The sequence below is a fragment of the Alternaria hordeiaustralica genome, assembly GCF_023758085.1.
Source record: "Alternaria hordeiaustralica strain BMP 2776 chromosome Unknown scaffold_20, whole genome shotgun sequence".
In the NCBI taxonomy this organism is placed as follows: domain Eukaryota; kingdom Fungi; phylum Ascomycota; class Dothideomycetes; order Pleosporales; family Pleosporaceae; genus Alternaria; species Alternaria hordeiaustralica.
Genome location: NW_026056792.1, coordinates 245,323 through 263,067, shown reverse-complemented (window position 1 = coordinate 263,067; position 17,745 = coordinate 245,323). Strand labels below are relative to the sequence as shown.

At 54.3% G+C, this 17,745-nt stretch overlaps 6 protein-coding genes across 6 annotated transcripts; 3 read left to right on the top strand and 3 right to left on the bottom strand.

Moving 5' to 3' along the window:
• Window positions 1–579: 579 nt before the first annotated feature.
• Window positions 580–1,136, top strand: J4E84_008191 (uncharacterized protein; the record flags this gene model as incomplete). The annotated part of the gene is made up of 2 exons (XM_049390768.1): window positions 580–611; window positions 704–1,136. 2 exons carry the CDS (start codon window positions 580–582, stop codon window positions 1,134–1,136), a joined length of 465 nt encoding a protein of 154 aa, XP_049241475.1.
• Window positions 1,137–2,688: 1,552 nt separating this feature from the next.
• J4E84_008190 (uncharacterized protein) lies at window positions 2,689–3,429 on the bottom strand (the record flags this gene model as incomplete). The annotated part of the gene is made up of 1 exon (XM_049390767.1): window positions 2,689–3,429. The coding sequence occupies one exon, from the start codon at window positions 3,427–3,429 to the stop codon at window positions 2,689–2,691; it is 741 nt and encodes a 246-aa protein (XP_049241474.1).
• A 667-nt stretch (window positions 3,430–4,096) lies between these two features.
• Window positions 4,097–7,044, bottom strand: J4E84_008189 (uncharacterized protein; the record flags this gene model as incomplete). Its single annotated transcript, XM_049390766.1, has 8 exons — window positions 4,097–4,989; window positions 5,037–5,204; window positions 5,253–6,071; window positions 6,122–6,448; window positions 6,499–6,545; window positions 6,597–6,678; window positions 6,728–6,827; window positions 6,928–7,044. 8 exons carry the CDS (start codon window positions 7,042–7,044, stop codon window positions 4,097–4,099), a joined length of 2,553 nt encoding a protein of 850 aa, XP_049241473.1.
• A 4,217-nt stretch (window positions 7,045–11,261) lies between these two features.
• Window positions 11,262–11,878, top strand: J4E84_008188 (uncharacterized protein; the record flags this gene model as incomplete). Its single annotated transcript, XM_049390765.1, has 3 exons — window positions 11,262–11,298; window positions 11,370–11,584; window positions 11,654–11,878. 3 exons carry the CDS (start codon window positions 11,262–11,264, stop codon window positions 11,876–11,878), a joined length of 477 nt encoding a protein of 158 aa, XP_049241472.1.
• A 709-nt stretch (window positions 11,879–12,587) lies between these two features.
• On the bottom strand, window positions 12,588–13,928 carry J4E84_008187 (uncharacterized protein; the record flags this gene model as incomplete). The annotated part of the gene is made up of 2 exons (XM_049390764.1): window positions 12,588–13,663; window positions 13,736–13,928. 2 exons carry the CDS (start codon window positions 13,926–13,928, stop codon window positions 12,588–12,590), a joined length of 1,269 nt encoding a protein of 422 aa, XP_049241471.1.
• A 1,523-nt stretch (window positions 13,929–15,451) lies between these two features.
• J4E84_008186 (uncharacterized protein) lies at window positions 15,452–17,557 on the top strand (the record flags this gene model as incomplete). Its single annotated transcript, XM_049390763.1, has 2 exons — window positions 15,452–15,755; window positions 15,936–17,557. 2 exons carry the CDS (start codon window positions 15,452–15,454, stop codon window positions 17,555–17,557), a joined length of 1,926 nt encoding a protein of 641 aa, XP_049241470.1.
• Window positions 17,558–17,745: the final 188 nt, after the last annotated feature.

The following is a 17,745-nucleotide window of genomic DNA, read 5'->3' as shown; positions in this document are numbered from 1 at the left end:
AATGTCAAGTTCTCTACAAGCCCAATTTCTGACGTCCACAAGTCCTCGTATACCCACATGCGGCCGGTGGGCAACAACTCATGCGCATGGCGAGGATCAGTTGACGAGGTCAGGCGTGCTGATGAACTACACATGCTCACCCGCCAAATCAGCCTTCACCTTCTACCTCACCCAGGCAGCGCATCCGTGCATGTTCGTCCATGGCTGATCACATCCTTCTTCCCGCTCTCTAACCACGACTGTACCCTCGACAAGATATCAGCAGTACGACTCAGCAATGCAGGCAGCCATGTTGTCGCATACTGGTAGCACCTGCGGGACGCCGTCGGCGAGAAATTGCGCCGATTGCGGATTATCTTCCGCTGAAACTCGTCCGCGTCGCAAACAACTGGAGACACATTGCGTCTGCCCAAGTCAAGAGAACACAGTATCACGCTAGACAACATACAGGAAGACGTCGACACAAGTATAAAACATAGGCGGACGGCGCTTCTACGGAATATCTTCCACGCATCTCGCAACTGAAGACGACACAACAACACGACTTCCCTCGGCTCGATTACTACATCAACAATCAAAATGGCGATTATCCAGATTCCCAGCGAGTACGGGTACGTTCAAATGCAACGGCAGAAACCTCAATGCATTCCCTTCCACGACCCCTCACCAAAGCCCACCCACAAACTAATTCACACACACACAGTCTCGTCCTCGCCGCCTGCGTCTCCACCTTCTTCGTCGGCGCCTGGCACGGCGGCCGCGTCGGCGGCTTCCGCAAAGCAGCCAAGATCCCCTACCCCTACGAATACGCCTCGTACGAACAAGTGCAAACCGCGTCGCCGCAATCCAAAGCCGCAATGCTGGCCTTCAACTCGGCGCAGCGCGCGCACCAGAACTTCAACGAGAACCACGTCACCGCCCTCGGCGCCATGCTCATCAGCGGACTGAGATATCCTGTTGCGGCGGCGGTATTGGGCGCGGTGTGGAGTGTGAATCGCGTGGTTTACGCGGTGGGTTACACCAGGAGTGGCGAGGATGGTGGCAAGGGGAGGTACTATGGCGCGCTGTGGATGATTGCGCACTATGCCATGGTGCTCATGAGCGGCAAGGCGGCTTACGATCTTGTCATGGCTTGAGTGGGCTGGGTATGTGGGTACACGCAGGTTGCATGGAAGACGGGGCAGAACGCTGGATTGGAGATGTACTGGAATGTACTTGAGGATGTTGAAAAACATGTCTTGGTACTTCACGGTCAGGCGCTACCTGCACCTCGTCAGATTTTGACTTGATGTGATATGCGATGAGAATGATCCGCTTGATACGAAGATGGCATGTGTCCCGTTCCTATCTCCACGGCTTCGAACTCTCTTGTATTATGGAAATCTCCGTATCAATCCACTGCTCCAGGGTCTAGCAGAACACGAGCTAGGCCTGACTTGGTTTCGTATCTACAATGTAAACTTTTATACGTGTAGTTCACACACCATGCCGTACTGCAGCAATCGATATACCTCAAAGCTCCTGTTTAGAGGTCGTCTTTACATCTCCGTCTTTCCAGTGAGCCCTGACTTCTCCAATGCGATTATAGTACCATGTATATCCTAGACCTGGTTAGCCGCTTTGATAGTTGTATGTCAACTGACGGGAAAAAACTCACTGGGAACGCGGCAAGTAGACAGAGAATGTTGCCACAAAGAAAGATGCAGACAGACACAGAAATCTGAACAAGAATCAGTCTGGCGTGCTTCCACAGCTCATCCGCCGGCACACGGGAGTGTAGGACGATCACGGCAATGGGCGCTGCAAGCACCTTCTGCATCGTCCGTCGGCAAGTGTCTTGGAGGGTCAGGAAGCCGTTGCTGTGGTTGCTGTTCTGAGATGGGCGGGTCGGCAGTTCTGCGTGCAATTGAAGACCTCGGATCAAGCAAAACAGACCAAGGGCAACCGTAACGTTCAGGACATTGTGATAGCGTGTTGCAGCCGGGCACTCGAGCCCCCTCTGCGCTAAACGGTCGCATTGCTTGCGAAGACGGCGGTCGGTGGCGAAAGTAGATGCTATGAGGCGCGCAATCTGGACAACGAGGAGAGTGAGAACTGCCTGTACGCCGAGAAAGAGGATAGCATGCAGGATTGCCTTGGCATAAACGATCGAGCGGGGACCACGGTTGGTGCGTGCCAACAAGGATACTGGTCCTGAATTCGGCGGTGAGATCCCGACGGTGTCGTCGACGAGAACGTAGCTATGCGTCTGACGGGTGCGACGGGATAGCCAGATGCGGGCGATCTCAAAAGCGATGGAAAAGATGGCGAAGAGGAGCAGAGTAACGAGTGCGATGTTGGCTGTCGTCGAGAGATTCATGGCTAGGTAGAGAGGGAGATCTGGGGTTCAAAGTCAGTGGGTGTTGTGCTTGTCGCTTTGGATAACGTACTTCCCCGCCATAGCTCTTGCCATACGGACTGCATGGGTGGATCTTGCTTTGACATGCTGGTTGCGGGTAGAGTTTGATCCGAGGAACAGGAGAGATTGATGGGTGGAAGGGCTTAAGGCGAACAATCGATTGCTATGACGTGGCAGGGTGGAGGTGAGAGCGCCTCCTCCGTCGCGCCTTCCTCACGTTGGGCACGACCATGAACTGTGAATCATTCGGTTGAATCATATTTGTTTGCTGCTCTTTCACTCTAATTGACTCACTCCCGCTCGTACATGCAGAACTCAAATTCGACACCCTGCTCCTCAATCCCACCCTCTTGGATCTCCTCTCCAGTGAATGCCTGCACTTCCTCTCTGCTCGCGTTCCTCCAAATTGTCGTCTCTCCCAGATTGACAGGGAAAAATGTGTCGCACTCGAATTCTTTCTTTATCTTTGTGAGGAGAACTCGTTTTGTCTGCGGAAGTTGAAGCGCCGTTTCGTATATAGTTGCTCCGCCAATAACAAAGATCTTATCCAGCTCTATCGCTGAGCCTTGGAGTCTGCTATCATCCTGCTTCTCGAGCTGTGCTATCGCATCCAACACACTGGAGCAGACCATTGGTCCTTCGACCTCCGTATTCTTGTCTAATTCACTCTTGAACTCTTCTGGCTTCGACGTAACGACGATGTTTAGGCGATCTTTCAGAGGCCGAAACTTGGGGGGTATGCTCTCCCACGTCTTGCGACCCATGAGCACAGCGTTTACTTTCTTGATGCTCGCCGTGGACGCTGAAGGCGATGTACGCTTCGTTACTCGCGCAAAGAACCCCATCTCTTTTTTAAGCTGCGGCCATGGCAAGCCTCCACCGTTTCCAATTCCGAGACTCGGTGTGGCTGCAAGAATGAGAGTCAGAGTTGGTGTTTTAGGTGGCATTTCGGAGACGTTGATGTTGTGCGTAGCTGAGTTTTCCATCGATGTCGTGTTGTTCGGCTTGGTAGAAGAGCGTTGGTCCGGCATCGCACGACGTGTCTGGGTATTGGAAAAGCTTCGGGCACTGAGAGCTTGATCGTGAAGCCGAAATGCAAGCTGTATGAAGGTTAGACGTGGGATGTTGCATTAGTTGCACGCGGGCTTGCGAGCGGCGCTAGCGGAAACAACAGAACGTGATCCAGCCGCAGAGGTACGGACGTTTGCATGTGTCACGCCATGCTATTTTATGCTTGTGACACGTTTGCGCAATGTTGAGAAAATCCCATCTCTTCACGTTCAGCACGGATGATTGATGACTTGCATACGAGTTGACATTCCCGCACGAAAACGAGTTATAATACACAGGCCGGATACCTTCGATCATGCACAAGAAAATCCAACACCTGAACGCACGCTGACAATACGACACGCTGCGCTGCATCATTCCATCGTGGCCGTTCCAAACCCCCACGCCGGAATGGTCAAGACATTGAACGCCTAATAATTACACCTTCGCAATGCCGCTACCAGATCGGAACCATTTGCATGAAGAAGCAAAACCTCGCGCAACCCCTTTCATGCAACGTCGTTCTTGTTTATCGAGTTTCCAATGGGTATCTTTTGGGTTATTTTAAGGCTTGCTGTAGAGCAAAAATCCAGACTTCCTCCACATACTCGAATACTGGTTACTCTATCGCGGAGGAGGCATGCCATACTATCCGCTTTCGCCACCTTCACCACTGCTCTTGAGTGGTATCGATAACGATATCTTCTTTGGCGTGCCACCATCTTTGCCAGAGTTGACATTGGGTGACTTCCGACGCAAACTCCGCAAACTTCCAGAACTGGCGTTACTAGATGTGGAAGCGCGTCGCTTTGGCCCAGCAGAGGTGGATATGCTTGCGAGGAGTTCGTCCTCTTCATCCTCCTCTCTACGGCGCTTCTCCGATATCCGTTCTGGTGGTGATCCTGCGGAGGTCGAGTTGGGGGATGTACTTCCTTCTGGCAACTGGGTTGTCGACATTTTGTGAGCGGAGGCGGGCATATCGGTGGCGAGGTCGTCCATATCGGCATCGTCGGCATCATCATCTGGATAGTTGACGAGGGGTCGCACTGGCGATGCGCCATTCATGGCCAACTTTCCGGCCCCAGACAAATGATCATCCTCATCGTCTGATGTGTTGAAATATGCCTCCTCATCTGGGTCTGCATCTTTCAGGCCTTGGCCCCACTTGCCACCATTGACAGCCGCGGCATGTCGTGCAGGTGTGTCGCTATCCACACTCGTAAAGGAATTGTCCATCTCTTGGGTCGTTACCGGCTCATGGTTCTGATCATACTTGAGTATCAGGTTTTGGAACGTATCCACGTACGTAATCTCCTGTAATCTTTCTCTATATGTCTCGACAAGATGCTGAACAATCATCTTGATGTTCTCGCGCCTGATGAATTCAAACAACTCCAAGCACGCCGAGTTGAGGAGATTATCGCGCGGCATGGTCTCGTATAGTATCTTCAAGATCGGTTCAAACAGCTCGTGCTGGATGATCTGGCGGTTGTGCGTCTCATCGTGAAAGCCGAGAACAGTGCGGAAGTACTTGAGAGCGGCTGGGACCCGTTAGTGGAAGCCATCATATCGACGTAGGGGGACTCACTAAGCTTCAGATGCTTCTCTGGGCAACCCATGAGCTGGGCAACCCGCACTGCCAGACCTTCTGAAAGAATGAAGTATTTGCTACGGAAGGAATGTTGACGGATGAAGAAGCACAGAACCTCGACTAAATGGGCGTAAAGCGATACTTCTTGCATGGATAAGTCATCCACTGCAGCATGTTAGTTTGAATCACAAGGGGACGAACAATCACACTTACTCGACTCTCGGCCCTCAAGATCCTTGAGAGGCTGGAACAACTTCCTCGCAGACTCGTCATAGAAGTTCTGTATGAAGGAGTCTGTTTGGGGTATAGATGGCAGTTGCCCCCTCATTTTGGCCAGGAAGTCGCTGTTCGTCCGCCCGAGGGCTTCTATGGAAGCTGAGTTGGCATTGGGGTCAAGGAGGATCTTGATCGCATCGGCCATCTGCGCTTTGACCCCAAGGTCTACCTCAATGAGAAGTAACTCGATCAAGGTATCGGTGAGCGGTTTTGACTTTTCCTGAATGGCCTTGAAGATGTAACTTCGCACCATCAAGGCATCATGATCGATCAGAGACACCAGTATGTCAGTTCCTGCTACGCGAACTGAAGCGTCCTGGTGCTTGAGCGCAAACTGTATCACTTCCAGCAAGCCACTGCTGATGAAGTTCTGATATAGCTGTGCCCTAACGTTGGCTTGCAAGCTCTTCGCAATTGCGCAGCATTGCTGGATGAACAAGACGGCGTCCTTCTTCCTCGACAAGTTCTGCTCTTTGGGGGAGAAAATGCTGAAAAGCTCTTTCAAGAATGGGCCGTTCGCTTGGAGATGCTGGACGATGTCGACCTGGTGAAAGAAGATGAGGGAATTCAGAACGCTGAAAGTAGGATCGTCGAGGATGCGCGCAAGAACCACGTCTTTGAGGTATTGGAGTCGGTACGTGTAATGTATCTTCCGTTTGATGTTTTCGTCTTCTATCCGTACGACTTCCTTGAACTTGGATTCATCGGCGAGATATTGTCGATGGTTGGCTTTGTGTAGAGGAAAATCCGGGTCGTCTGCGCAGTGTCAGCAAGCCATGTGCGAGGTCGCGGGGGCCGAAACTCACATTCCAGAGCCCCAACGACACCCAGAACCACCGGGTCTGTTACGACGTATTCAATGATGGCGGTGTCGTTGAGCAAGATAAGCATCTTTACGATGCTGCACAGTCGGTGGAGGTCTGACACGCTTTCGAGGTCTTCGGCCATGTCCACCAAGGGGATGAGTTTTGGTATGTAATCTTGGGCGAGTATGAACTTGGCCAAGGCTTCGCGGCCGCCGGGCGTCGAATTTGCAGCGCGCATGTGGTTCTCGATTTCGTGGAGGTTGCCGAGGTCGGGACTGGGAAGTAGGATGGGACTGATGTGATCGATGTCGTCTGAAAGACCATCGTCTGTGTCAGCATTAGCTTGCTGGAAGCTGGGGACGATTCATGTCACGTACCCTGAGCGAGGGCTTGCAGCCGCGATTGAACTTCATTGACAAAGTCCCTGTTCTGCGTCAGCATACGACGTGGACTCGGAAAGGCACACGCGGCTCACCATATGCTAGCACAGCCCTCGGGCTCCTGGAAGCTGAGGGCCATGTCGGTGCCATTTTGCTCGGTCCATACAATGAGCGTGTCTGCACATGTTTAGCTGCTGCGATGCCATGGGCGCGGACAGGCGCATACCCTGCTGTTTCTGGTAGCCGTCGTCTTTGGAGATGCGCGTCTCGAGGAGTTGTCGCGACTGGTCGTCCTCGGAGAGGACCACGATCCTCGCTTCCTCCTGCTGCGGTCGCACAAGTTAGCCTGGAACGCCTGTTGGGCCAGATACCGCGACAAGTGCGCCAACTGTGAGGGTGGCTCGCGGGTCATGTGGGGGAACGTACGCTGGCGACGACGCCCTTGCAGAAGCCGGTGCCTCTGTCGAACCAGTCGTTGTTCTTGAGTTCGTAGACCTTGACGCGCTTTCGTTCGCTCGCAGGCGGCGGAGCGACGTTTGCCATAACCGGCGGCGGCGTGTCGACACTCTCCGGCTAGGGCGTGTACCCTCCGGAGGCAGGCGGGCGGTCGCGATCGTTTGCGCAATGTGCAGCGGACAATTGGCGGTGGATGGGGCGGAGGTCGGGGGTGGGCGATTGGGGCGGCTGCGTGTTGTGCTGGCGGATGACGATTAGGAGGCGCGGCGGCGCTTGCGGGCTATCGCAGAGCTCGGGAACGCGACAAGAAGGGCGTGGATGGGGCAGGCCCGGCGCGCGCAGCAGTCGATGGTACAACGCGATGGCGCGGTGACGGGGCAGGGTGATGGAGATCAGCCTCGGAACACTTTGTCGCGTCGTGGGTCGCAAAACGAAGGCGGGAGAGCGCACAGGGCCTTGGCCACTAGCTGCTTGGAGCGCAATGCCAGTGCGTGCCTGGGCAGGTAACCACCACGCGGAACCCTGGCGAGCGCGGCGATGTGTGGGCGCGGTCTGCGAGGTGTGTGTTGCGGGGTAGTAATCCGGTATGCAGTCGCCCGACCCGTTGCCAGCCTTGGTGTGAAGGAGTGCAGCTTTCGCCTCGTATGACGGCGCCCGCTGAGATGCGCGCTTGCCCACGCCGGCTTCACTGACGCAATCAGCTTGGCACCCACAGCTCCACCAGACCCGTGGACGCCGCACCACCATCGCAACCTACGCCCATGGCCCTTCACACGCACCTGCCCGACTGGCTCTGTGCCCTCGTCTCCAGGGCTACCTGCCTGAATACGTAGGCAGACAGGCAGGCAGGCAGCTCTGGGGCTACCCATTCGTCACGTGCCGTTGGCGGTGCACTGGGTGGATAAGCGAGGGGATGACTATAGAGGAAGGCACCATGGTCAGACAACCATCGCTGTCTCTCACTGCGACCGGGCTGTCCATTGCCATTTGGCCTGCGATGCCACGAGGCGGGGGCTCTTCGCCGCGCACGCCACTACCTCACAAGCAAGGCTCGTACGATCCACTCCCGGTAGATGCACAGCGCGTCTACCTGGACTTATCTGGGCTGGCATCCGAGAGTCTCGACTTGCTGTACATGCGTCCTTCCATAGCGAAAGTGGTGCACGAGCTGCAGAGCTGACAGCCACAAGTATGCATGCTGCGGGACGCGCTTCTCCATAGCTGGCCGCCCGCCCACCTTCAAACGTCCCCCGGCGCCCATCCCAATGCCACAGTGCGTCGTGGGAGCCCATGGCACTGCGCGAGCCGTCACCGTTGCGAACAACTCGATGAACCATTGCCTAGGCAGACGCCTCGTCATATATCCTACGAGCCTCGACACTACTAACTATAGACACGGCACACGTAGGTGCATCGGCAATGGTCTAGCCATAGTCTTCCAGGGTTTGGGGATGATAGCGCGGGAGGCCAATCACCAATGGCACACGTTGCGCTATGTTCCGCGACCATTGCCGCATTCGTTAGTCCGTGGCATTTGGAGAGGCCAGGCTCAAGTGCTCCTATACGAAGCTGAGCTGTGTCGGCGGTCGCTAAAGCAACTTGGGATTGTTTATCAACGCCTGCTAGCCTTTTCGAGTTTCACCAGCTGCGCCTCACAGAGGGATCTGCATCTGAAGCGCTAGAAGCAACGGCGCATTGACAGAAACCCAGTTCCCACGCTACGCAAGTGCCTCTCCCGCCCCGACTGTTGGGAAATCATAATTATCCATTATAGATTACGCTACCCCAGAAGCCAAACACCTTCCGCAAACCCCTTCGACCTGGATCCTAACACATTTGCACCCCGTTCGTCACCAACTACCAATAATGTCCACGTCCATGAAACACAGGAGCATACCAGCAGCATTCAACCAAAAAGACCCCATTGCTACGATAAAGCCTCCGAGACCCACGTCCGCGCCCTTTACCAATTTTTCCAAGCCTTTGGCACACGAGGATGCGCCTGCCGCGAACCCCAAATTGGTCGCCGCTGAAGAATTGCAGGCTCGGATCAAAGCCGCAAGAAGGAGTAGAACCGCCTCTCAACCGCTGCCCGAAGCAGTACGACGGAAACTCGACCACTCGTCCGACCTCATACACCCAGCCTTGCGCGCCAGGAGCGGCGTAACACCGAACCCTACTCGTACCGTCAACCACAGACCCAAGAGCCGTGAGGGCCTTTCCATAGACGCGGTGATTCGGCGACTGTCCATGGAAATTGATGAGCAAAACCGTGTTAGAGGACGCGGTCCACCCGTGTCAGGCCAGCCTTTGCATCTTTCGGACAACATACCGCCAGTACCCACTCTACCAGCATTCCCACCTGCTGCGACTTATCGTCCACGACCGCGCCAGACTGCGAGCAGTAGGTCTTCCATGACCAAACGACGGAGTCCTTTATCCAATGTTTCTTCTCCAGACGGTAAGCAATACGCCATTGATGGTTAACAAACCCGCTAATCCTAGGTGCAGACTCGGCGGAGACGTCTTCTCACACTTCCAGACGTACTTCAGCCTCTTCTCGTAAGCAGCCCTAATTGATTCAACGCTCAACTACTCATGTTCGCGACAGGCACATCCAAGTCTGAAGAGTCCAAAGACGACGACGATAACGACGAGATCGTACGCGTCATCAACCCACAACCTGCAAAAGCCACTTTGGTCAAGCGAAAACACATATCTGAACCCCAGACTTTGCCTCAACCTTCTGCTCCCAACTCGCGGCCTACGTCACAGCGTGCCAAGAGCCGCAGCTCATGGCACACCCTTTCCCGACGCAGCATACTGTGCTCTGTATGAGTGCTGCAAGTTTGATTGCTTTGACCACAAAGGCTCCATTTTTCGACCTATTGGAGAACCTCTGCACCTTGCATTTTAGCGTGATTTTACATCGGCCAAGGCGTTTTGGCAATACAGCGCTTGGGGCCGATATCTTACTCCTCTAAACTATTTCATTCTTATATCACGACTGGGAAGGATTTGAGCGTTTAAAGGAGCACAAATGACGCAGGAGTCCTGGCGTTTTTGCAAGTGTTTCAGCACACGACATTAGTGAGCATGGTCCACCGCAAATTTTACACATCCACGTAGATAGTTGCCAGTAGCAATCACGACAATCTTATGACATGGCTTCTTTCGCACGCTGCGTCGACTCGTCTCTGTTTCGGCAAACATAGGCCTCGCTCGGATTCTTCGATGCATCCCAAGCATGTTATCGATGCAGACCCACATGGCTGGAAGTGATACATGCGCGACGCATGCAAGGCGCAAGCCACAGACGGGACAAGTTCCGAACCTGGTCAGCAATACAGTGTATTGCAGTAGTCGGCGCTCCGTTGGCCCTCTAACAAGAAATCGGACATTGTCCGTGTCAAACAGGCTAGTGGAAGGTGGTCGCTGCGCGATAAGGTGCGGCGTTCCCGGGTCTACCGCCTAGGCAGCCAGCCATTGAACCAGGAACGTGGCTTTCGGATGCAGGGTCGCTATCTGCGGCCCAGTTCACGGGCCATGAATGAGACGGTCCGTCTCAGACTCTCAGCTTGCGTGATAGCAGACCATGTGTGAGATGTCTGCTTTGCTCGAAGACTCGACGACGACGACGGCACGATACACAAGACCTGTAGCACAAGCGGGCGTCAGGTGGAGACGGGTATGGCGGCCGTTCCTGACGATCATCCGTGCTGGTAACGATGGTTTCGATTACGCGAACGGCCGAACGTCCACGGAACGTCTAAACCCAACTTTGTCCGCGGGCTTCCAACTCGTCAAAATGCCCATGCACGACTCGTTGACAAATTGTCAGCCAATTTGTGACGAGCCGCTGAAGCTTTCGACGTCGCCGTCATGGCCAGGTGTATGCCTTGGGTGAACAGACACCTGGGACTCGATTTGACATGGCGCGATACTACCAGGTACCGGGTCCATCGTATCATCGGGGATAAATGGTTAAATGCTTCGGTCCCAGATTGGCGACACACGGGGCCCCTTTGAAGGACGTCATGCCCCGGGTTGATCAATAGCGTGACGCGACGCCGAGGTTTTGGGTCGCGAGACTGTGATCTTCACTCTCGGACCCTGGGACTTGAAGCCCCCCGTGTTGATCACCGTGGCGATCGCATGCTTGGATCAAGTCGAATGCAGGGCCGGCAGCCAAGTTTGCATAGCACAAGTTGTGCGAGCTAGCTATCGATAAGCCCTTTGATCGGGCTGGAGGCCACTCCCGAAACTCCGCAACTCAGAGCGCCAGACACACCTGCAGCCCCGCTATGAACCCTTCAGAGCGGACGAAAGAGGCACTTCTCGGTATGTTTCATATACGCTATGGAGATGCAGACACACGAGAACCCGTCAAGCGCATGCTAACCCTCTTGCAGCAAAGACCGAGGCACTATGCACTTCCATTGTCGACAACCGGAAAGATGACCCATGGGGCGGCGACGGCTACCTCTCCACCATTCTTCGCGCCGTGAAGATGCAGGATGCGACCGACTACTCGGAAGACGACACGCGAACCGAGTTTCCGCCGGCATTGGACTATGCAACGTCTGCACAAAGGGAGCTGGTCATTAGAGAACAAAGTGCTGCCTTGGTGCGTCGCAAGCTTCCATACCGCACGCCAGCTTTCCCAACGCAGCGGGGCTGGGCTAACAGTGCGTAGATCCGAACGGCACAAGGCATCTCCACCCTCATCCGCGATTTACAAGAACTCTGGCTCTTCGGCGGCCTCGACACCCTCTCAGACCCCGCAGATGAAGAAGCGAACCGGACAAAGGCCCTTGCGGTTGCGGAGATGATTGAAGCCTTGGCTAAGCAGGGACCCGGTGGTGCGAGGCAGAAGGAAGATGGTACAACCAAGAAGGAAGAGACACACTGCGGGTCATGAGCACACTGGGCTATTGGCCACTACTCTGTTGGATGTGGACGGTGAGAGGAGGCGTAGCGGACGAGGACGAGCGACACTTGCGTTTAATACCCAAGCACTTTCTTACATCAGCACCAGGAATTACTATTTAACCCTTAACTAAACGCTTTTGCCCAAGTAGCCGCTGCACTAGTATTAGAGACTTTCTGTAGGGGCTAGCAGAACACAATCGGGCAACTGCTTTAAGCTCCCCAAGAAGGGGAGATTCTATCGTACTGTTTAATGCATTGTTGTTCCAATATCCACTATAGAGGGGTTAGAGAATTGAAGCAGCGATTAACAACAACCCAGCAATAGGGGACTATAGCTTAGCTATCACGTCTCTATTGTATATTTGCTGAGGCAGTCACCTGAAGACGGAAACGACAATAGTCGAGAGAGTAGGTGCATTGAAAGTGAGAGGAATAGGTCCAGTCATTTTGCATAATTGATCTTGATTAGCAAGCTGAGTACATCGTCAAGACTAGCTAAACGTATTTTTCTTTGACATCATCGCTCTCGTGACACTTTGATGAGAAGACCAGGGATGATGTATGATGAAGCCAAGTGCGGTAAGGTTACGATCAAAGCAAGTGATCTGCTCGTTTCGTACATGCTGTGTTCAAATGAACTTTTCGTAGATTGGATATTGGAGATCAATTGTTGGCCAAAGGCCTTCCCGCTCAACATCTTACTTGTCCACTCTGATCTTCATGCCAAAGTCATTCAGTGTCTTCACGTACTCATCTCCCAGTGTTGCGGGTGTAAGAATGCCACCTCCTAGCTTACCCGCCTCGCTGTCCTCTAGCCTGCCTCGGAGAACGACTAAGGCGGCGGCACTGAGTGTCATCGCCGTGGCAACATACCCACCATGTGCGACCTCGAGGTTGGCAATCACCTTCTTTCCGTCCCCAGTGGTGCCAACGCCACGGTAGTGCATGAAGTCATCCTTCATGCTCTCTTTCGACGGTCCTTGGCCTGGGCTTGGGATGACCATCTTGAAGACGGGTTCCAACAACCAGCGTGTTACTGGTATGGCAAGCAGGACGGCGACTGAAGTAAGAACGACCTTCTGTGCTAGCCCAACAAAGAAGCTGGGAGCACGCGCGTACTCGTTGAACCGGAATTTGGGACCATATTGCAGGGTGTCGTCACCCGAAGACTGGTACAGACCCCACGAGCGATGTGCAATGCATACATCGACGCTTGCCATGAGTCCAGTTGTCTGGATGCCTCCAAGCTCAGGAATACTTTGTAGACCGAAAAGACTGTATGGAAAGCTTCCCGACGGTGCTGCGACGACGTTGTCTGCGCTAACCGGCGACAGCGAGTATGGGTGCATCGACTTTCCGAGATGACTGAGTGAGTATTTCTTGAAGAGTTCCAGCATAGTAAGGGATGTTCCACCACTGATTCCAGATTTGAAGTCGTAGAGTGTCATGATGGCGCGCTCGCAGGGTGCGTCGTAGCGCTTGCGCACCTCGCGAGCGAGGACGTACGCCATGATATCTGCAGGAACAGAGTCGAGACCACACTCGGGGATGACGATGGTCTTGTTCTTCTTCGCAAGCTCATCGTATTTGGCAACCATGTCGTAGATCCATGGCACCTCACCAGTGGAGTCTAGATAGTGTGTGCCGTTGTTCACACAGGCGGCAAGGACAGGCTCGCCATAGTGCATGAAGGGGCCCACCGTCGTGATGATGAGCTTTGTCTTCTTAACAAGCGTTTCTAGCTGTTGGCGCTCAAGCTCGCATGTCTCGATAGCTAGGTCTCGTTAGCTGACCCGTCAGATTTTGTCCGTCACATATTTGTAACGCAGATTCTGTCGCCACATACCTGGCTGCTTGCGATCTGGCTTTAGCTTCGTCAATTCGTCGACTACAGCTTGCAGTTTCTTCGCATTGCGTCCAGCAACAGCCCACTTGAGATCATCCGGCAGATGGGTAGTCACCCATTCCGCAACGAGTTTTCCGGTATATCCGGTTGCTCCCAGCAAGATCAGCTCATATTGTCGCGATTCTTGAGCCATCCTGATGAGGGTGTGTGATTGAGCAAAGAAGAGACGAGGAGACAAGAAAACGTCAATCGGGGTGCAGCTAGGGGAAATTCCTAATCATTGAATACTACGCGACTCGGACAAGACCCTTCTTTTGGATGCCTGCGGTCATGCCGAGGCAGGCGCCGGCGTGCGCGGTAGATACAATAATTGCACCGCTCGCAGTACACCTCATAAGAAGGAAGGCTGCATCGCGAGTGTTGCACTACAATACAGTTCAAGATCAAAATGATCGTCAGCTAACGATACCACGTACAGAGTAAGCCTTTACATAGATCACGATGTGGACATGCACTATTCTCGAAATATTCTAAGCGCCTTGGCAACAGACGCTGAATTTGAGCAATGCCCCTCCATGCCGATGAATTGTATTCCTCACCGCTATCCTTGAATGGCTTTTCGGCCTCCACACAAGTTGTTGTACTCCAATCGCACGACTGAGTCATCTCTCTGGATCGGGCAATGAAGGCAGAGAAGCCTGGTGGAGGAGCGCGACAGTGCAGATGAAGCGGTCTGCTTTCTGCGACACCCACGTTTCTCGCAGTGTCGCTAATATGCAAATCTCACAGGAAGACCTGACAGCAGGATTCAAGATGATGGTAGCTACATGCAAGAAGCCGCCGCAAACATACCGCGAACTCACATCGTCCGCGTCGCGCGGTATCCTCGTCCGGCGCCTACAAGGTCGCCCGAGGCGCTACACGTAGAAATACAAGACCCGTTACATTGCTTTACTTTGTCCATACAAAGGCGGAACTTTCGAGTCGTCTTCCAACGCAGTATCGAATATACAAGGGCTGGCATTGGTAGCGCTGCACGTCACCATACGCCGAGGGAGCTTGCGCTGCAGACACATTGTTCGGCCCATCAACACCAGATTCAGCAGCTGTCGTTATCTTATCAGTGCATTCCATAGTGACGTCTTCTCGCGAAGATAAGATTGTCCAGATCTCCAGTCCGTCCGGCCTTGTATGCGCGGCCTTCCCACTTCAGAATGCCCCATAGACGCGAGACGGAAACCGATGCGAGCACCTTGAGGCTAAGCGCGCCTTCCGTATGCATACCACAGCGCATCTGACACAATCAAGAGTTGAAGAGATAGCGAAGCGGTTGAACTGAAACATATTTACACCATAGGTAACCACTCGGTGACATCGCAAGTCATCCGGACTGCTCCTTCGGGTCCCGAACACGTGGTAAGGTAAGCGCGAAGAATGACTGATCATCTAGCATCTGCCCGCCCGCAGCAGCTTTGGATCTCGTCACGCATTCTACACTACCAAAGGCGCCACTAGTCTCCACTTGGGCATCCTCTTCCTGGCAAACATCACGGGTTTCCGGGGTTGGTTGCGACTGCCTAGGAGTGTGGCTGCAGGCCAAGCCACTAGCGTCCGCTACTTAAACCACAGTCCCCGCTCTCTCGACTTGATCATCTTCCCAACTTATGAATCGCGTCGACGAGTACTTCCGCTCTTTCACTTCCAAGCATCACACCAATGGCCGAGACGTGTATAGTCTGCCTCGGCGATCTCGTCCCCCTCGACGACGGCCCTACCGCCACCGCATCATCGCTGGCGACCAAGCCGCTTGAGGATGGCGCTGATGTCGACCTCCAATCACATGCCAAGGATAAGATGGCGGCCGTAGAGTCTACCAAGGAGGACGATTTGGTCGCACATCTACTGCCATGCGGCCACGATCTGCACAACGAGTGCCTCAAGCCCTGGGTCGAACGAGCGAACAGTTGCCCTATATGTCGAGCCAGTTTCAACATGGTCGAGCTCAGCGCGCGCGTTGGAGGTATGTCAGTCCTGGATGCTACGGAGCCCTGCGGTTGTGACGCTGCTATTGTTGGCTGATAGTAGCCTAGCTACTGGCTAAATGGTCAGTCAAGCTCAGCATGACCTCTACCCAAACCTACAATGTCTTGCCGCACAAGGTGGCTCTGTCGACATGGAATTTCGACTAACAACTCACCAGGACCCAAACTATCCGAGTACGCCGTGCAAGACAAGCAGCAAGTCGCCGATATCGATCCGTCCATGATCATCGACGACGACTACATACTGGAGGATGACGGAAGCTACGATGCATGCATGGTCTGTGATGAATTCGGCGACGCATCGCAGCTCATGTACTGCCATAGCTGCGAACAACTCTGCCATGTCTTCTGTGCTGGACTCGACCGGATGCCATCTCGCGGGCCCTGGTATTGCCAGGGCTGTGTTGAGAATCCTAGTCTGCTGGAAGCCGCGTCCCGACGACGACCTGCAGTACGAGGTCCCGCTGCCTGGATCAACGGCCGGAGCCGTGTGCCGCGTCACAATCATGCCCCTGACGAATGGGTGGGCGTCTGGCAGAGCGTCTGGGACCGATTGCAGTTTGACATCGAGTTCCCCTTTGACGAGGAAGAACAGTCTGAGAACCAGTCAGATGCCACGCGACGCGACGACCGTAGATGGGAGCAGCGCATGCGAGTCGCACGACAGGCCGGAGCCGGCACTCGCTTCCAAATCGCCACTGACAATGTTGTAACCGGTCGACGCCGCAACTCCAACGCCGCAACACGACCCACGAATCGAACGCTTCATCGCGAGCCACCAAAGACACCAAAAGATCCAGAGTCACAGGAAGAACTGCGGGCGTGGAACCAATTCGAGAAGGCGCGCGAGCAGCTAGCCCAAGGTGACGCACGTCCTGCCCCCAGCGTAGCGAGCACCGGTAGCCGAAGAGGCCGCAAACGCAAGTCCATCGACTCCTCTCCTGCCGATTCTGAGCCTCGCGAGCAGAAGCCAGAACGCAAGCTCAAGCGCCCTCGAACCCGTATGCACCTCGACAACGGAGAGTCATCGTCGGCAGCCGCACGCCGCAACACAGTGGCTAGCACGCACGCTCCTGCTGCTGCATCATCGCCCCCTGCAGTTCCAACCGGTGAGAGTTCAACTCCCGCGCCTGGTTTTCTGCAATCGTTGCTTCAGGAGGTCGAGGTCGACCGGTTTGCCGAGCGCGACAAGGAGATCGCCGCCCCACAGCCCCGGCGCATCATCGTGGAGCGCGCTTGTTCTCCCCAACATTCCTCCCCAGGTCTGTCGCCGGTCTACCAGAAACCTCCCGGCATGTCCACACCGCCGCCTCTTAATCTTACTCGCACCACATCACCTGTACAACAGGACCAGCAATTGTCGCCAACCTACTCGCCGTATTCCCCTGCAGACGACGACCGCCCCGGACGTCGCACACTCGCGCATCGCTCTGTCGGCCTCAGCAGCCCCCCTCGCTCGAAGGACTCGTCGCCTAGCCGGCCGACCCTCTCGTATTCTACCAAAGCCGAACTGCAGCGCATGGTTACAGCTGTGTTAAAACCCATTTACCTGAAGAAAGAAGTCACGAAACAGGAGTATACCGACGTCAATCGCGACGTATCACGTTTGCTATACGAAAAGGTTGGTGAAGCTGGTGCTGATGCATTGGCGGATCAAGACACGCGGGAGAAATGGCAGAAAATGGCGACTACTGAAGTTGACGTTGCGCTGAAAGCTCTTCGGGCCGGTGGAGCCTCGCTTTCGCCCTCTGCTGAAGATTCTGCGTCATCGTCCTCATAAGGGGACTACAAGGGACGGATCATTCAGGCGTACGGATTGTTGGGAGGAACAGATATATGATACCACGGATCTCTTTGGGCCTGCATTTATGGAGTTGTCGGTAGCGCTTAGTTATTATAGTAGTCGTATCTGCGACGTAATCCAGGAATCTTCAGCCGGAGTTCGGCTTTTACGATTATCGAAAAGAT